Here is a 20,439-nt window from a genome sequence, read left to right as displayed (position 1 = left end):
TTACACTCTTATCTTGTGGGCTGCCCCCAGCACATCCTTAGGTTGTGTTGGTTAACGTAAATGACCCATTTCACTGTTTGTTTCCACGTATATGTGGTAAATAGTGTTCCAGAAAACCACAGCACAGAAGCAGGCCCTTCAGCCCATCTATTCCAGGTTGAGCTATTTAAACTGCCTAATCCCAGTGACCTGCACCAGGACCAAAGCCCTCCATACCCATCCACACCCCTCCCATCATGTACCTATCCAAACTCCTCTGAAACATTGAAATCGAAATTGCATGCACCACTTGCACTGGCAGCTCGTTCCACACTCTCATGACTCTCTGAGTGAAGATGTTTCCCTTCATGTTCCCCTTAAACTTTTCACCTTCGACCCTTCACCCATAACCTCTGGTTGTAGTCCCACCCAACCTTAGTGGAAAAAGCATGCTTGCATTTACCCTGTCTATACCCCTCAGAATTGTGTATACCTCTATCAAATCTTCCCTCAAACTTCTATGTTCCAGGGATTAAAGTCCGAACCTATTCAACCTTTCCCTCTAACTCATGTCCTTGGGTCCTGGCAACATCTTTATAAATTTGCTCTGCACTCTTTCAATCTTGAATACATGCTTCCTGAAGATAGGTGACCAAAACTGCACAAAAATACTCCAAATTAGGTCTCACCAATGTCTTATACAATTTCGGCATAACATCTCAACTCTTGTCCTAGGTACTCTGATTTATGAAGGCCAATGTGCCAAAAGCTTTCTTTATGACCCTATCTGCCTGTGATGTCCCTTCCAATGAGTTACGGACCTGCATTCCCAGATCCCTTTTCGCTACCGCACTCCTCAGTGCCCGACCGTTCACTGTGAAAGACCAATGCAGATTGGCCCTACTGAAGTGAAAAACCTCGTACTTGTCTGCATTAAATTCCATCAGCCGTTTATCAGCCCTTTGAATCTGAATCTGAAAAAACAGATCTAGTGAGGTACACATTTACACTGGGAGGACATTGTAACTGAGAAATACCTCTGGAGGTTCAAACTTCTTTGTTGAAACAAACTAATTCACACAAATGGTCTAAAAGCTCTGAGAACAGTGATCCAGACGGCCAAGATTAATGTCATGAGGGCTGACTCTCTAACTATCCCAGTTACCAACGAGCATATATTCCTGTGACCATGATTGATAAGCTGCAACAAAAACTAGTCTGGTCCAATAACCCTCATGGACCTTGGAAGGAAAATCTAGTCTGGTCCGGTAATCTTCCTGGATCGCGGAGGGAAAATAATGTCAATGTTGTTCAATTTAGGTTTCTGATCTCCTGGCCACATCGTATTCGAAGTGTCGTTGGTTAATCTGTTCCATACCTCAAAATATTTAATATTAATGTACTTTAGTTGGTTATTTATGTGTGATTTATCTGTAGGTTTTATCCTTCATAAGTTATCATGTGTTATGTGTGTTATGAGTACTACTGTGTTTTACACCTTGATTTGGAGAAACAGTGTCTTATTCCTATATACAGACAATAGACAATAGGTGCAGGAGTAGGCCATTCGGCTCTTCGAGCCAGCACCACCATTCACTGTGATCATGGCTGATCATCCACAATCAGGCCCCTGTTCCTGTCTTCTTCCCATATCCCTTGACTCCGCTATCATTAAGAGCTCCATCTAACTCTTAAGAGCTCTATCTAACTCTTCACTATCTAACCATATAGTATATGGTTGCATGCGTTATATACATGTATAGAGTCAAATGAGAATAAACTTGACTTGATTTGACTGGAGTGTATGGCAACACTTGCAGGCTGCCCCCCAGCACGTCCTCGGACTGTGCTGGTAGTTAACACAAGTGACACATTTCACTGGATGTTTCGATGTACATGTGATAAATAAATCTGAACCTGAGGAGTACAAAGTTTAGCTGTTGGTACCTTGTTTGATGTGGGGCTAATTAACATAATTCCAACCTGATGACATCAACATCGATTACTCCAACTTCCAGTAAATTCTCACCTCTCCTCTCCTATTTTCTGTCTTTTTCTATTCTCCATTCTGGTTCTCCTGCCTGACCTACTGAGTTCCTCCAGCACCTTTTGTGTTTTGCTCAAGATTTCCAGCATCTCAAAGTTCAAGTTCAAAGTAAATTGATGATCAAAGTACATACATGCCACCATATACAGCCCTGAGATTCATTTTTCTTGTGGGCATACTCCATAAATTCATAATAGCAAAATATCTGTTATAGATTCAATGAAAGACCAGTGTGCAAAAGACAACAGACTGTGCAAATATAAAATGAAAGAAATATCTACAGAATCACTTGTGTTTAAAATTTCACATAAACCTGATAAACTGGATTCTGGTCTGACAAGATATTCAACTTTGACTCTTAGATAGACACGTGGATGATAGAAAAATCGAGAGTTATGTGGAAGGGAAGTGTTAGATTGATCTTGGAGTAGATTAAAAGGCTAGCACAATATTCTGGGCCAAAGGGTCTGCAATATGCTGTATTGTTCTATGTTCTTAAAATAAAAGATAAGAGGCATCGATCGAGTGGGCAGCCAGAGATCTTTTCCCCAGGGTGGAAATGGCAAGTATGAGGGGGCATAGTTTTAAGGTGATTAGAGGAAAGTATGGGGGAGAAGTTAGAGGTAAGTTTTTTGTACAGAGACTGGTGGGTGTATGAATGCCCTACCAGAGGTAGTAGTAGAGGCAGATACTTTAAGGATATTTAATAATCTCTTAGAGAGGCACATGGATGAAAGAAAATTGGAGGGTTATGTGTGAGGGAAGGGTTAGATTGATTTTGGAGTAGATTAAAGGGTCAGCACAACATTGTGGGCCGAAGGGCCTGTACTGTGCTGTTCTAGGTTTTATAGCTGTTCTAGTAATAACAAAGCCGATTGTGATTCCCATTCCCTCAGAGATTTTCACTGTAAATATTCCCTTTAACTTCCCCCTCCCCAGCGTCTGCCACCTTCCCAGCGAGGAATAAGCTGCAAGCCCCACAGGCAGTGACAGGGGTGAGGACTGAGCTGACGTTGCTGGCCTAGTGAGGCAGCGTCACGGTGACCAACGCAAGGTCCACTTGCCCTTGGCTGCGCTCTTGGGCTACAAAGTCCAGTGCAAACTGCTCTTGAAGTAACTGGTTTAACCATCCGAGCATTTCTTTTCCGTGGCACCACAGGGCGTTGCGGTATCGCAGTGGTTGGTGCAAAGCTAGACAGTACCATCCCAGGTTTGATTCCCGCCACTCTCCTGTAAGGAGTTTGCACACTCTCCCCGTGAACATGTGGGTTTCCTCCGGGTGCTCCGGTTTCCTCCCAGAGTCCAAATGTGTACAGGTCAGGGTTAGTGAATTGTATGCACGCTATGTTGGTGCCGGAAGAGGGGTGACACTTGTGGGCTGCCCCCAGCACATCTTCGGACCATGTCGGTCATTGACGCAAATGACGTATTTAAGGCCACGAGATATAGGAGCAGAATTAGGCCATTTGGCCCATTGAATCCGCTCCGCCATTTCATCATGGCTGATCCATTTTCCCTCTCAGCCCCAATCTCCTGCCTTCTCCCCGTATCCCTTCATGCCCTGACTAATCAAGAATCTATCAACTTCTGCCTTAAATATACCCAATGTCTTGGCCTGTGGCAACGAATTCCACAGAATCACCAACCTCTGGCTAAAGAAATTAATTCATCCTCATCTCCATTCTAAATGGACGTCCTTTCATTCTGGGGCTGTGTTCTCTGGTCCTAGATTCCCCCACCAAAGGAAACATCCTCTCCACATCCACTCTATTCGATAAGGTTCTAATGAGATCGCCCTTCCCCCTCATTTTTCTGAATTCCAGCGAGTACAGGGTATGTGACAAGTTAGGCCAACCTTACAGCATCTAGAAGCTCTTGCACTGAACGCGCTATGGTCACACATTATTTTTAGAAGCAGATTTGTGCAAGTGAAGGAAGTTGCAGTGGTTCAAAACACAGCCCAGGGTGACACACTGATCCCAGTGCAAGGACAACTTCTGCAAATTCTGCCTCAGTTCCAGCCAACATCCCTTCTAGTTAAAGATCTGCCTGTCACTAAGATTTGATAAGTTTAAAGAAAAATCTGGCACAGGATGATGCAGATGCTCCTCCAGTCGGCAATCATGGGGACAAGAACAAGTAGGAAAGCTGTGAACTTACACTGTGGTTTCTCACACTTCCCTGTAAACTGAAGCTCCTGTTATTTTATTGGTAGTTATTTTTTCACATAAACAAGTTTGGTGGGGGAGAAAAAGGCTTGAACTTTCATGGCCCTTTTCAAAGTTCAAAGTTCATTTATTATCAAAGTACGTATGCAGTGCGCAATCTTGAGATTTGTCTTCCCGCAGGCAGCCACAGAACAAAGAAACACCACGGAGCTTGTTTAAAGAAAAAATCAAACACCCAACGTACGGAAAAAAGAACAAATTGAGCAAACAAATTGAAAAACAAGTGAATAACGCACACAATATCAACCGTCAAACCACAGAGTCCTTGAAACAGTCTAGAAATGTTCAGTTTAGTTCAGTTCAGTCCAATCTAGCGCTGTGCCATGCATTAGACTACAGGCTGCACAGCCAGGCCACACCATAGCACCTCGATCAAAATCGCACAAAATAACATTATTTTTAAAAAAGAGTGAACAGAAGCCTAAAGCACATGTATCAGGAACTGCAAAGTTCTTTAAAACTGAGTCCACAGCCACGAACTGTGCACTTGTTTAGAGTGAAAGAAGTATTTTTAAAACCCAGGCATTGGAAATGAGGCAATGATAGAATGGCAGAGCAGACTCAATGGGCCGAATGGCCTAATTCTGCTCCTAGGTCTTATGATCTTATGGAAATATAGTAGGCAATTTTTACATACGTTGGAGTTAAATCTCCCCAGTTGTGGCGGTAACTGCTTCAGAGGTACTGTGCTGTCTGCAAGCTGCTGAAAGGGAGGTGGATGGTGTAAGAAAACGGGAAATTAATTCAACTTCGAGTTTATTTTTATCATAGACTCACAGACATGGAGTATAAATGCCATGAAAATCGGAATCACTGACGTATGGTGTGAAGCTCGTTGTTTAATGGCTGCAGTACAGTGCCAGACAACACATGAATAAATACTCAAACACGAGGAAATCTGCAGATGCTGGAAATTCAAGCAACAAACACAAAAAATGCTGGTGAACTCAGCAGGCCGGGCAGCATCTATAGGAAGAGGTACAGTCGATGTTTCGGGCCGAGACCTTTCGTCAGGACTAACTGAAGGAAGAGCTAGTAAGAGATTTGAAAGTGGGAGGGGGAGGGGGAGATCCAAAATGATAGGAGAAGACAGGAGGGGAAGGGATAGAGCCAAGAGCTGGACAGGTGATTGGCAAAGGGGATACGAGAGGATCATGGGACAGGAGGCCCAGGGAGAAAGACAAGGGGGAGGGGTGAAGCCCAGAGGATGGGCAAGGGATATAGTCAGAAGGAGAAAAAGGAGAGAGAGAGAAAAAATTTAATAATAATAAATAAATAAATAAATAAATAAGGGATGGGGTACGAAGGGGAGGTGGGGCATTAACGGAAGTTAGAGAAGTCAATGTTCATGCCATCAGGTTGGAGGCTACCCAGACGGAATATAAGGTGTTGCTCCTCCAACCTGAGTGTGGCTTCATCTTTACAGTAGAGGAGGCCGTGGATGGACATGTCAGAATGGGAATGGGACGTGGAATTAAAACGTGTGGCCACTGGGAGATCCTGCTTTCTCTGGTGGACAGAGCGTAGGTGTTCAGCAAAGCGGTCTCCCAGTCTGCATCAGGTCTCGCCAATATATAAAAGGCCACACCGGGAGCACTGGACACGGTATATCACCCCAGCCGACTCACAGGTGAAGTGTTGCCTCACCTGGAAGGACTGTTTGGGGCCCTGAATGGTGGTAAAGGAGGAAGTGTAAGGGCATGTGTAGCACTTGTTCCGCTTACAAGGATAAGTGCCAGGAGGGAGATCGGTGGGGAGGGATGGGGGGGACGAATGGACAAGGGAGTTGCGTAGGGAGCGATCCCTACGGAAAGTGGGGGGGGGGAGGGAAATATGTGCTTAGTGGTGGGATCCCGTTGGAGGTGGCGGAAGTTATGGAGAATAATATGTTGGACCCGGAGGCTGGTGGGGTGGTAAGTGAGGACAAGGGGAACCCTATTCCTAGTGGCGTGGCAGGAGGATGGAGTGTGAGCAGATGTACGTGAAATGGGAGAGATGCGTTTGAGAGCAGAGTTGATGGTGGAGGAAGGAAATGTCTAATATAAGCCTACGGACTCTCACAGCTATCTGGACTATTCCTCTTCTCACCCTGTCTCTTGCAAAAATGCCATCCCCTTCTCGCAATGCCTCCATCTCCGCTGCATCTGCTCTCAGGATGAGGCTTTTCATTCTAGGACGAGGGAGATGTCATCCTTTTTTAAAGAAAAGGGCTTCCCTTCCTCCACCATCAACTCTGCTCTCAAACGCATCTCCCCCATTTCACGCACATCTGCTCTCACTCCATCCTCCCGTCACCCCACTAGGAATAGGGTTCCCCTGGTCTTCACCTACCACCCTACCAGCCTCCGGGTCCAACATATAATTCTCCGTACCTTCCGCCACCTCCAATGGGATTCCACCACTAAACACATCTTTCCCTCCCCCCCCCCACCTCCCCGGCTTTCTGCAGGGATCACTGCCTACACAACTCCCTTGTCCATTCATTCCCCCCCCATCCCTCCCCACTGATGTCCCTCCTGGCACTTATCCTTGTAAGCGGAACAAGTGCTACACATGCCCTTACACTTCCTCCCTCACCACCATTCAGGGCCCCAAACAGTCCTTCCAGGTGAGGCGACACTTCACCTGTGAGTGGGCCGGTGCTCCCGGTGTGGCCTTTTATATATTGGTAAGACCTGACGCAGACTGGGAGACCATTTCACTGAACACCTACGCTCTGTCCGCCAGAGAAAGCAGGATCTCCCAGTGGCCACACATTTTAATTCCACATCCCATTCCCATTCTGATATGTCTGTCCAAGGCCTCCTCTACTGTAAAGATGAAGCCACACTCAGGTTGGAGGAACAACACCTTATATTCCGTCCTGGTAGCCTCCAACCTGATGGCATGAACATCGACTTCTCAAACTTCCGCTAATGCCCCACCTCCCCCTCGTACCCCATCCGTTATTTATTTATATACACACATTCTTTCTCTCACTCTCCTTTTTCTCCCTCTGTCCCTCTGAATATACCTCTTGCCCATCCTCTGGTTCCACCCCCCCCCCCCCCAGTCTTTCTTCCCGGGCCTCCTGTCCCATGATCCTCTCGTATCCCCTTTTGCCAATTACCTGTCCAGCTCTTGGCTCCATCCCTCCCCCTCCTGTCTTCTCCTATCAGTTTGGATCTCCCCCTCCCCCTCCAACTTTCAAATCCCTTACTCACTCTTCCTTCAGTTAGTCCTGACGAAGGGTCTCGGCCCGAAACGTCGACTGTACCTCTTCCTAGAGATGCTGCCTGGCCTGCTGCGTTCACCATAAATAAATACTGTAGGTCACAATAAGAAATATAAAAAGAGCGAAGATTTGCTGAGGCTGTCTGTAGTCCTTGATGCAAACCCTGGTTCAGAGCCCATTGGCTGCAAGTCCAGACCAGGTACTGGAGGTTGGAGGTTGGAGGTCTCGGATCTGCAGGCCCGTCTCTGTATGTGAGGAGGTGTGGGTGTGACAGAGGTGCGTTTTGATTTTGTTTTGTCATTGTTGCAGCTGCTTTGCTGAAGATTGTGGGGGTGCTATGATGGTGTCAGAATGTGTGGTACGCTTGTGGGCTGCCCCCAGCACATCCTGGGGTATGTTATTTCACACAAATGACATATTTCACTGTATGTTTTGATATTCATATAACACAATGAGGTATAGGAGCAGAATTAGGCCATTTGGCCCATCGACTCTGCTCTGCCATTTCATCATGGCTGATCCATTTTATCTCTCAGCCCCAGTCTCCTGCCTTCTCCACCATATTCCTTCATGCCCTGACCAATCAAGAATCTATCAATCTCGGCCTTAAACGTGCATAAAGACTTGGCCTCCACAGCAACAAATTCCACAGATTCACCACTCTCTGGCTAAAGAAATTCCTCCTCATCTCCATTCTAGAAGGACGCCCCTCTATTCTGAGAATGTGTCCTCTGGTCTTAGGCTCTCCCACTGTACGAAACATCTTCTTCACATCCACTCTACCAATCCATAGGTTTCAATGAGGTCAAACCTCATTCTTCCGAATTCCAGTGAGTACAGGTCCAGAGCCATCAGACACTCTTCATATGACAAGCCATTCAATCCTGGAATCATTTTCATAAACCTCCTTTGAACTCTCTCCAGTTTCAGCACATCCTTTCTAAGATAAGGGGCCCAAACCTGCTCACAATATTCCAAATGAGGCCTCACCAGTGCTTTATAAAGTGTCAACATTACATTGTAACTTTCATATTCTACTCCTTTTAAAATGAATGCTAACATCACATTTGTCTTCCTCACCACAGACTCAACCTGCAAATTAACCTTTAGGGAATCCTGCACAAGGACCCCCAAGTCCCTTTGCACCTCAGATTTTTGTATTTTCTCCCTACTTGGAAAATAGTCAACCCTTTCATTTTCTTCTACCAAAGTGCATGACCATATAATTCCCAACACTGTATTCCATCTGCCATTTCTTTGCCCATTCTCCTAATCTGTCTAAATCCTTCTGTAGCCTCTCTACTTCCTCAAATCTACGTGTCTCTCCACCTATCTTCGTATTGTCTGCGAACTTTACAACAAAGTCATCGATTCCATCATCCAAATTATTAACATATAATGTAAAAAGAATCAGTACAAATACAGACCCCTGTGAAAAACCACATCACTGGCAGTCAGTCAGAAAAGGTTCCCTTTATTCCCACTCTTTGCCTCCTGCCAGTCAGCCACTGCTTTATCCATACTAGAATCTTTCCTGTAATACCATGGGCTCATAGCTTGTTAAGCAGCCTCATGTGTGGCACCTTGTCAAAGGCTTTCTGAAAATCCAAGTACACAACATCAACCAATTCTCCTTTGCCTATCCTGCTTGTTAGTTCTTCAAAGAATTCTAACAGACTTGTTCAGCAAGATCTTCCCTAAAGGAAACCATGCTGACTATGGCCTATTTTATCATGTGCCTCCAAATACCCTGAAACCACACCCTTAACAATCGACTCCAACATCTTCCCAACCACTGAGGTGTCACGTACCCTGTGACGGGTTAAAGATCCAGCAGAAATGGAAAGCACTTTGGAGTCTGGTATTGCTATTAACTAATGTTATTTATTAGTAACTACGCAACACAGTAATATAAATGCAGATAAATCAAACAGATTAGCAATGATTATATATAAGTAAGCCTTCAAGTCTAGGGGTAAATAAATACAGTCTTACAATGATGAGTAAAGTTCAGTTCAGTTCATGATAGTGAGTTAAGTAGTGATGGAGAGAGAGAGAGAGAGAGATATTTGAGTCTTCAGGTGAGCTGACACCGTTGATCTTCCTTTTGTCCTCCGAAATCCTTTAGAAGTCACTGACTGTGACCACAACAAAGGGGACCGTTCTTCCGTGGTGGAGCTATCAACCCAGGCGAGGGTTGGTAACACAAATAACTCCCCACCGGTCATACCCTGTTCACACTGCGAGAGCCACTGATCGATCCGCCTGATCGATCCTCCAAAACCCACTTTTTCTGTGGGCACAACAAAGCTCATTCAGTGTCCAAAACCATGTGTCTGTAGGTCTATCATCTGACTTATTTATGTCCCCGTGCTGAATACCAACTGTCATTCAAACAGCTCCTTCCTTCTCTGTCTGTAAGAATTTCCAAGCAGGCAGTATCCTTGTAGAAATGTAAAACATACTGTGAGCAGCCTTTGCCTCTCTCTCTCTCTTAAAAACAAGATGTCGGTGTTAAATAACTCTCTCTCTCTCTCTCTTTTCAAAAGCACAGTTCATAGGGGTAATTCAGGACCCCGTCACAGAGGTCAGACTAATTGGCCTGTAATTTTCTTTCTTCGGCCTCTCTCCCTTCTTGAAGAGTGGATTGACATTTGCAATTTTCCAGTCTTCAGGAACCATTCCAGAATCTAGTGATTCTTGAAGGATCATTACTAGTGTCCCCACAATCTCTTCAGCCTCCTCTTTCAGAACCCGTGGGTGTGCACATCTACTCCAGGTGACTTATCTACCTTCAGACCTTTCAGTTTCCCAAGAACCTTCTCTCTAGTAATGGTAACTTCACACACTTCAATACCCCTGACACCTGTAAATTCCACCATACTGCTGGTGTCTTTCACAGTGAAGTCTGATACAAAATACTTATTCAGTTCGTCCACCATTTCCTTGTCCCATTACTACCTCTTCAGCATCATTTCCAGCAGTCTGATATCCAGTCTCGCTTCTCTTTATGTATCTGAAGAAACTTTTGGTATCCTCTTTATTATTATTGGCTAGCTTGCTTTTGTATTCTATCTTTACCTTAATGACTTTTTTAGTTGCCTTCTATTGGTTTTTAAAAGTTTCACAATCCTCTAGTCTCTGCTTTATTATATGCCCTCTCTTTGGCTTTTATGCTGGATTTGACTTCCCTTGTTAGCCGCAATTGTGTCATCAGAATACTCCTTCTTCTTTGGGATGTATATATCCTGTGCCTTCCAAATTGCTCCCAGAAATTCCACCCATTACTGCTCTACCATCATCCCTTGTGTTCTTTTCCAATCAAATCCGGCCAACTCCTCTCTCATGCCTCTGTAATTTCCTTTACTCCACTGTAATACTGATACATCTGACTCTAGCTTCACTTTCTCAAATTTCAGGGTGAATTCTATCATATTATGATCACCTCCCCTGAGGGTTCCTTTACCTTAAGCTCTCTAGTCAATTCTGGTTCAGTGCACAACACCCAATCCAGAAAAAGCGATCTTCTAATGGGCTCAACCACAAATTTCTAAATAGGCATTTTAGAAATTCCCCCTCTTGGAATCCAGCACCAACCAACCATTTTTCCAATCTACTTGCAAACTGAAATCCCTTACTATAGTAATAAATAAACCTGAATCTGAGGAGGTTTATGGGAATGGCAGATACGATAGGGTCTTTTAAGAGAGTTTTGGATAGGTACATGGAGCTTAGAAAAATAGAAGGCTATGGGTAAGCCTAGTAATTTCTAAGGTAGGGATATGTTCGGCACAACTTTGTGGGCCGAAGGGCCTGTATTGTGCTGTAGGTTTTCTATGTTTCCATATGAGGAGCATTTGATGTCTCTGGGCCCATACTTGCTGGGGTTTAGAAGGATGGGGTGGGGGTTTCCCATTGAATGGACATGGAGAGGAGGTCTCCTGTCTGTAGGGCTGTTTGCTGCCTGGAAGTGAGGTTGCAAACAGTCGAGGTGACATCACCAGTGCGCAGTTGAATCTTGTTTCTGCCAAGTGCTCACGTTCACTATATATTGGCCCGACTTGTTCTGATTGGCTGACTGGTCTCCGCTTGGTCCCAGCTAACCAGATATCTGGGTGATCTCTGCTGGCCCGTTTCCCTGGTTATCGGGTGTCCACAGCTCACCCCTTGGCCCTGATCCTGCGGGGGGTGGGGTGGGAACCAAAGTGCCAGAACCTAGTGGAGGGGTTGTGGAGGCAGATGTTGGTAAGGCCTCAGACAAGGTCAGAAATCAAAAGGTTGAGTATTGTGCGACTCGTGTCCTGAGCTGCCTGTATTTCAATGCAAGAAGTATCGTAGGAAAGGCAGGTGGGGTCACGGCATGGATCGACACATGCAATTATGATGTTGTAGCCATTAGTGAGACTTGGTTGCAGGAGGGGCAGGACTGGCAGCTCAGTGCTCTTGGGTTCCACTGTTTTAGATGTGACAGAGCGGGAGAGGTTAATGGAGGAGGGGAGGTGTTACTAGTTGGAAAATATCATGGCAGTGCTCGGTCAGGACAGACTGGAGAACTCGTCTAGTGAGGCATTATGGGTGGAACTGAGAAATAAGAAATTTATTTTATTACACGCACCAGAGGTCGTGGCTTAAGAGTGAAAGGAGAGAAGGCGGGAACATGAGGGGGGAATTTCTTCACTCTTAGGGTGGTGAGAGTGTGGAACGAGCAGCCAGTACAAATGGTGCATGCGATTTTGGATTTTGAGTTCAATGTTTAACAGAAGTTTGGATGGGAGGGGTTTGCAGGGCTTTGGTCCCAGTGTAGGTCACTGGGATTAGAAACATAGAAACATAGAAAATAGGTGCAGGAGTAGGCCATTTGGCCCTTCGAGCCTGCACCGCCATTTATTATGATCATGGTTGATCATCCAACTCAGAACCCCACCCCAGCTTTCCCTCCATACCCCCTGACCCCCGTAGCCACAAGGGCCATATCTAACTCCCTCTTAAATATAGCCAATGAACTGGCCTCAACTGCTTCCTGTGGCAGAGAATTCCACAGATTCACCACTCTCTGTGTGAAGAAGTTTTTCCTAATCTCGGTCCTAAAAGGCTTCCCCTCTATCCTCAAACTGTGGCCCCTCGTTCTGGACTTCCCCAACATCGGGAACAATCTTCCTGCATCTAGCCTGTCCAATCCCTTTAGGATCTTATACGTTTCAATCAGATCCCCCCTCAATCTTCTAAATTCCAACGAGTACAAGCCCAGTTCATCCAGTCTTTCTTCCTATGAAAGTCCTGCCATCCCAGGAATCAATCTGGTGAACCTTCTTTGTACTCCCTCTATGGCAAGGATGTCTTTCCTCAGATTAGGGGACCAAAACTGCACACAATACTCCAGGTGGGGTCTCACCAAGGCCTTGTACAACTGCAGTAGTACCTCCCTGCTCCTGTACTCTAATCCTCTCGCTATAAATGCCAGCATACCATTCGCCTTTTTCACCGCCTGCTGTACCTGCATGCCCACTTTCAATGACTGGTGTATAATGACACCCAGGTCTCGTTGCACCTCCCCTTTTCCTAATTGGCCACCATTCAGATAATAATCTGTTTTCCTATTTTTGCCACCAAAGTGGATAACTTCACATTTATCCACATTAAATTGCATCTGCCATGAATTTGCCCACTCACCCAACCTATCCAAGTCACCCTGCATCCTCCTAGCATCCTCCTCACAGCTAACACTGCCCCCCAGCTTTGTGTTATCCGCAAACTTGGAGATGCTGCATTTAATTCCCTCATCCAAGTCATTAATATATATTGTAAACAACTGGGGTCCCAGCACTGAGCCTTGCGGTACCCCACTAGTCACCGCCTGCCATTCTGAAAAGGTCCCGTTTATTCCCACTCTTTGCTTCCTGTCTGCTAACCAACTCTCCACCCACACCAATACCTTACCCCCAATACCATGTGCTTTAAGTTTGCACACTAATCTCCTGTGTGGGACCTTGTCAAAAGCCTTCTGAAAATCCAAATATACCACATCCACAGGTTCTCCCCTATCCACTCTACTAGTTACATCCTCAAAAAATTCTATGAGATTCGTCAGACATGATTTTCCTTTCACAAATCCATGCTGACTTTGTCCGATCATTTCACCGCTTTCCAAATGTGCTGTTATCACATCCTTGATAACTGACTCCAGCAGTTTCCCCACCACCGACGTTAGGCTAACCGGTCTATAATTCCCTGGTTTCTCTCTCCCTCCTTTTTTAAAAAGTGGAGTTACATTAGCCACCCTCCAATCCTCAGGAACTAGTCCAGAATCTAACGAGTTTTGAAAAATTATCACTAATGCATCCACTATTTCTTGGGCTACTTCCTTAAGCACTCTGGGATGCAGACCATCTGGCCCTGGGGATTTATCTGCCTTCAATCCCTTCAATTTACCTAACACCACTTCCCTACTAACATGTATTTCGCTCAGTTCCTCCATCTCACTGGACCCTCTGTCCCCTACTATTTCTGGAAGATTATTCATGTCCTCCTTAGTGAAGACAGAACCAAAGTAATTATTCAATTGGTCTGCCATGTCCTTGCTCCCCATAATCAATTCACCTGTTTCTGTCTGCAGGGGACCTACATTTGTCTTTACCAGTCTTTTCCTTTTTACATATCTATAAAAGCTTTTACAGTCCGTTTTTATGTTCCCTGCCAGTTTTCTCTCATAATCTTTTTTCCCCTTCCTAATTAAGCCCTTTGTCCTCCTCTGCTGAACTCTGAATTTCTCCCAGTCCTCAGGTGAGCCACTTTCTCTGGCTAATTTGTATGCTTCTTCTTTGGAATTGATACTATCCCTAATTTCTCTTGTCAGCCACGGGTGAACTACCTTCCTTGATTTATTCTTTTGCCAAACTGGGATGAACAATTGTTGTAGTTCATCCATGCAACCTTTAAATGTTTGCCATTGCATATCCACCGTCAATCCTTTAAGTGTCATTTGCCAGTCTATCTTAGCTAATTCACATCTCATACCTTCAAAGTTACCCCTCTTTAAGTTCAGAACCTTTGTTTCTGAATTAACTATGTCACTCTCCATCTTAATGAAGAATTCCACCATATTATGGTCACTCTTACCCAAGGGGCCTCTCACGACAAGATTGCTAATTAACCCTTCCTCATTGCTCAAAACCCAGTCCAGAATAGCCTGCTCTCTGGTTGGTTCCTTGACATGTTGGTTCAAAAAACCATCCCGCATACATTCCAAGAAATCCTCTTCCTCAGCACCTTTACCAATTTGGTTCACCCAATCTACATGTAGATTGAAGTCACCCATTATAACTGCCGTTCCTTTATTGCACACATTTCTAATTTCCTGTTTAATACCATCTCCGACCTCACTACTACTGTTAGGTGGCCTGTACACAACTCCCACCAGCGTCTTCTGCCCCTTAGTGTTATGCAGCTCTACCCATATCGATTCCACATCTTCCCGGCTTATGTCCTTCCCTTCTATTGCGTTAATCTCTTCTTTAACCAGCAATGCCACCCCACCTCCCCTTCCTTCATGTCTATCCCTCCTGAATATTGAATATCCCTGAACGTTGAGCTCCCATTCCTGGTCACCCTGGAGCCACGTCTCTGTGATCCCAACTATATCATAATCATTAATAACAATCTGCACTTTCAATTCATCCACCTTATTACGAATGCTCCTTGCATTGACACACAAAGCCTTCAGGCACTCTTTTACAACTCTCTTAGCCCTTATACAATTATGCTGAAAAGTGGCCCTTTTTAATGCTTGCCCTGGATTTGTCGGCCTGCCACTTTTACTTTTCTCCTTAGTACTTTTTGCTTCTACCCTCACTTTACACCCCTCACTTTACACCCCTCTGTCTCTCTGCACTGGTTCCCATCCCCCTGTTGTGAACTAACCTCCTCACGCCTAGCCTCTTTAATTTGATTCCCACCCCCCAACCATTCTAGTTTAAAGTCACCTCAGTAGCCCCTGCTAATCTCCCTGCCAGGATATTGGTCCCCCTAGGATTCAAGTGTAACCCGTCCTTTTTGTACAGGTCACGCCTGCGCCAAAAGAGGTCCCAATGATCCAAAAACTTGAATCCCTGCCCCCTGCTCCAATCCCTCAGCCACGCATTTATCCTCCACCTCATCGCATTCCTACTCTCACTGTCGCGTGGCACAGGCAGTAATCCCGAGATTACCACCTTTGCGGTCCTTTTTCTCAACTCCCTTCCTAGCTCCCTATATTCTCCTTTCAGGACCTCATCCCTTTTCCTACCTATGTCATTGGTACCTATATGTACTACGACCTCTGGCTCCTCACCCTCCCACTTCAGGATATCTTGGACACGATCAGAAATATCCCGGACCCTGGCACCAGGGAGTTTAAATAGCTCAACCTGGACTAGATGGGCTGAAGGGCCTGTTTCTGTGCTGTGGTTTTCTAGAACTCTATTTACTGCAAACAGTGAAATGGGTCGTTTGTGTTAACAACCAACATTACACGTTTCTGGCATCTCCAAGCCTGAATGCTTGAAACCACAGTGAGCAAAACAGTTCTGAATTGTCTCACTGCTTATATCCCACCAACTATCAGTTACAAAAATCACTGCTTTTTGAACACAAGACACATGCAAACGATGCTATTTAAAAACTGTTCACTCTAATCATGGTGAAGTGCCTAATGGCCACACAAGTGCACATGACTGACCAGAGTTAGAAACTATTTGAACACAGTCTCCGGTTCCACTTGAGCGACACAGTGCCCCCAAATAAACAAAGGAAATCCTGGCTATTTTCTCAATTATTTTTTCTTCAAGAGTTGCTCCAAATAAGTGGAGAGCCTGATTAACCGATGGCACAATTAACAAAACCCACTGTAAAAATAATTTCTGAAGGAAGATCACCGACTGAAAATGTTGTCTCTGTGTTTTCTCTCTACGGTCGCTGCTCAATCTGCTGGTTATTCCCAGCTGTAACCGCTTTTACTTTGTGTACCCAAGATGGTAATAGACAGAGATCGAGCTGAGACTTTTCCCCAGGGCAGAAATGGCTAATACCAGAACATAATTTTAAGATGATTGAGGAAAGTATAGGAGAGATGCCAGATGGACACAGAGAGAGGTGGGTGTGTGGAACACCCTGTCTGGGGTAATGGGGGATGCAGATACATTAGCGGCATTTAAGAGATTCTTAGATAGGCTCATGGGTGATTATTAAATGGAGGGTTATGTGGGAGGTAAGTGTTAGATTGATCTTAGAGTGGGTTAAAGGGTCAGCACGACATTGTGGGCTGAAGAGCCTGTACTGTGTTTTACTGTTCAATGTTCAGTAAATGCATGTTTTAGTTTGTGGTTAGCTGATGCTCTGTTCGTGAGCTGTCTGTACCATTAACCAGCACTGTCTGCCACACAGATCCCGAGTGGGCCTCCTACACACTTGGGGTGTTTATCTGCCTGAACTGTTCTGGGATCCACCGAGATCTGTCAGGAATCAGCAGAGTTAAATCCATCCATCTCGACTTCTGGGATGATACCCTAGTTGAGGTAATAGCACATTTACTAATATCTTTCCGGGTGGTCCTGTGGGAACAAGCGTGATGTTACCACCCCACCTTTGGGGTTCTGGGATGCTCTCTAAGACCAGGGTAGGAGCGGGAATCTATTCCCCGGGATAGGGATAGGGAAGCAGGAGGCTGACTGGCAGGGATGAGAGATTGGGGAGGGGATGAGAGATCGGGAGGGGGTGAGAGATCGGGGAAGGGGAGAGTTCAGGAGATTTTGGAGAGGGGGAGAGTTTGGGAGATATCGAAGGGATAGAGAGAGATCAGGGAGGGATAGAGAGAGACCGGTGAGGTGGAGAGAGAGAGATCGGCGAGGTGGAGAGAGAGAGATCAGTGAGGGGGTTTGAGAGGGAGAGATCGGGGATAGGGAAAGACGGAATGAGATCAGCGAGGGGAGAAGAGGGAGAGAGAGATCAGGGAGAGAGGAAGAGAGATCGGGGAGAGGGAGAGTTCGGGGGGAGAGAGAGGGAGTGAGAGATCAGGGGTGAGAGAAAGAGATCAGGGGTGGAAGAGAGAGAGAGAGATTGGTGGGGTGAAGAGAGATCAGGGAGAGAGAGGGTGAGAGTGAGAGAGATTGGGGGGAGAGAGAGTGTGTGTGTGTGAGAGAGAGAGAGATCACTCCCCAGTCAACATGTTTGAACTGGAATGGAAGTGGTGGGCACATTGAGTCTCTCTGAACCCAGACTGGTGAATCTGTACCAGCCCTTTGGAGAGGTGTAGAGGAAGCAGAGATGAAGGGCTGACACCCTGGCCCGTGATGTACTTGTCACAGGGGGGCAATGATTAATATGTCCCCGCTCTTTGCGGGGGTCAGACTAAAAACCTGGTTCATCTTTTGCAGGAAATGAGAAGAAAAGGGAACCAAGTGGTGAAGAGGTGTTATGAAGCAAACGTCCCTCCATTTTACTACAAGCCAAGGGCTGCAGACTGCAAGTAAGGAGGGAGGATTCCCTTGGTAATGAGAAGCAGCCCTGGGATTATGGCAGATCACCATTCGCCCTTTCAGTACGTTCCTGTAATGAGAGCTATGGATGGTGGTGAACCCAAGGGCAGAGTAATGTCTAGAATTAACTCAGACTCAAGATAAACATGATGACACAAGTGATATCCAAAGGCAAAATCACAAACAGTAGCACTAGAAATGCAACTCCTACGGTTGAGCACTGAGTGCTCGGCACGTGGCCTTTAAGCACAGACTTTCCATGAAGGGATGTGGCAGGCAATAATTGTCAGTCTGAGTCTTAAAGGGACAGTGGCAGCTGACTGTACTCTGGGGGACTGGGGCCCCGAAACTTGGATGCCTGTTGCTGTTTATTCAGGACCACGGCAGTTCCACCATTTTATCGTGTCACAGAACTGGACCACTCGGAGGCTCTTGTGCCCTTTGTATCCACGTTGACCAAATGTGGAGATGGATCAATCCCACTTCTCCTGCACAGTCTACGGCACCATAGGTTACACTGCACCTAGTGAGGCTTCTGTCTCTGCCACCAAAGATTGAAAATGAGAAACATTGACATATGCGAGGGATGCCTTCTCTGCGTCAACTACCAACAGAGTCTGAGGACGCACCAGACTGTCGCCATGCGTTGCTGCGCTACCGGCGCCAGCGTAGTGTGCCTGCAACTGGGCTCCTTCCACCGCTGCACACGGACGGGCTGAGCCGAGTGGTAGTGGAATTGATTTGTTCGTGACATTTGTAACAAGATATACTGAAAAGCTTTTGTCTGTCTGCCACCCGACAGATTATTTCCCACATGAGTATGTTGAGGTGGTAAAAGGGAAAACGGTGCAGAATATTCATGTATTTTATTTAGTGATCCAGCGAGGAGCTGGCCCTTGTGGCTACACCACCCCAGCAACCCCACTATCCCAATTAACCCTAGTCCAATTGCAGGACAACTTACAGTGGAAAAGTTAACCTACCCAGAATGTCTTTGGACTGTGGGAGGAAACTGGAGCATCCTGGAGGAAACCCATGCATCCTACGGGGAGGACATGGAGAGACTCCTTACAGGATGGCATTGGGATTGAGCTCCAAAATCCGGAACACCCGGAGCTGTAGTACCTCCGCAGTAACTGCTACGCTACTTTACAGTTACACAGAAAGCTCGGGGCAGGTAGACAGATAAGGTGCAAGGTAGACGGGAAGATCAAGGATTTACCTTTCTGCGGATGATGGGTGTGTTCAGGAACTATACCACAGCAGGGTTCTCTTCAATATCCCTGTAACAGTGGGGTAGAAGCTGTCCTTTAGCCTGGTGATATGTGCTTTCAGGCTTTAGTATCTTCTGCCCAGTGAGAGGAGGGGAAGAGAGAATGTCTGGGGTGAGTAGGGTCTTTGATTATGTTGGCTGCTTTACTGAGGCAGCAAGAAATGTGGACAGAGTCCATGGAGAGGAGGCTGGTTTCTGTGATGTGCTGAGCTGTGTCCACAACTCTCTAGCTATCCCCTCAGTCTATGCCTCTCATAATCTTTTATACCTCTATCGAGTCACCTCTCATCCTCCAACACTCCAGAGAGAAAAGACCTCTCTCGCGCGCTCAGCCTTTCCTCGTGAGACATGTTCTCCAATCCAGGCAGCATCCTGGGAGTTAATGGGAATATGAAGAAATAGGCTGGGATGGGACAGATGGGAATGCTCCAAGAACTGGCAGAGGTTCAATGGGCTGAATAGCCCCTGGCATTAAGAAAATATAAAGAAAGCTGACTTCTTTGTTCCACGTTCCAGAGTTCTGAAGGAGCAGTGGATTCGAGCCAAGTACGACCGGAAGGAGTTCATTGCAGCCAGCAGGCCGCAGGAGATCTTCACGTCAGGTAAAGGAGCAAGTGGGTGATCCTCCCTTCACGAAATGAAGAGCCTTACACATGAGAAACAAGCATGAGCAAGTCACATGATTGGAACTGCATACAAACTGACTCGCAGCAAGTAAGACGTCCAATGTACAGCCAAAGAGGTGGATTTTACTGAGCTTGTCAATGGGTTCGGATGCGGTGGAGGTTTAGGATCACTGAGATTCAGGACCTCAAGGCCTGTCTTCTCAGGTTTCACCCGCACGAGGTTGTTGGTCTTCAACGAGACCAGAAAATGCCTCAAACACTCAGCAGAGATGTCAGAGAATAGGGCAAGGGTTCCCACCACTCTCTGTGTAAAACAAAACCTCTGAGATCCCGCTATACCAGGGGTTCCCTCACTTAATGGTGTTGGCCCGTGACACAAAAAAGTTTGGGAACCTCTGCTATAGCGGGATGTCAGAGGTTTGTTGTTTATTGCACAGAGAGTGGTGGGTACATGGATACATGGAATCCCTGCCAGGGACAGATACGTTAGGGATTTTTAAGAGACTCTTAGATAGGCACATGAATGATAGGAAAATGGAGGGCCATGTGGGAGTGAAGGATTAG

At 46.0% G+C, this 20,439-nt stretch overlaps 1 protein-coding gene across 4 annotated transcripts in view; it reads left to right on the top strand.

Annotated features, from left to right (window-relative positions):
- adap2 (ArfGAP with dual PH domains 2) overlaps positions 1 to 20,439 on the top strand; it is a 43,259-nt gene that overhangs the window by 6,207 nt on the left and 16,613 nt on the right. For 3 of the 4 annotated variants that reach the window (XM_072242461.1, XM_072242460.1, XM_072242458.1), the window contains exons 2-4: positions 16,886 to 17,016; positions 17,875 to 17,966; positions 19,766 to 19,851. In XM_072242461.1, the coding sequence (XP_072098562.1) occupies positions 16,886 to 17,016; positions 17,875 to 17,966; positions 19,766 to 19,851 (309 nt within the window). Of the gene's footprint in view, positions 1 to 5,051; positions 5,233 to 16,885; positions 17,017 to 17,874; positions 17,967 to 19,765; positions 19,852 to 20,439 lie in introns of those variants that run through there. The other variant, XM_072242459.1, reaches the window with a different exon arrangement.

The sequence above is a fragment of the Mobula birostris genome, chromosome 24, assembly GCF_030028105.1.
Source record: "Mobula birostris isolate sMobBir1 chromosome 24, sMobBir1.hap1, whole genome shotgun sequence".
Classification (NCBI taxonomy): domain Eukaryota; kingdom Metazoa; phylum Chordata; class Chondrichthyes; order Myliobatiformes; family Myliobatidae; genus Mobula; species Mobula birostris.
The sequence above is the reverse complement of the archived record's forward strand: the minus strand, read 5'-3'. Positions and strand labels throughout refer to the sequence as shown.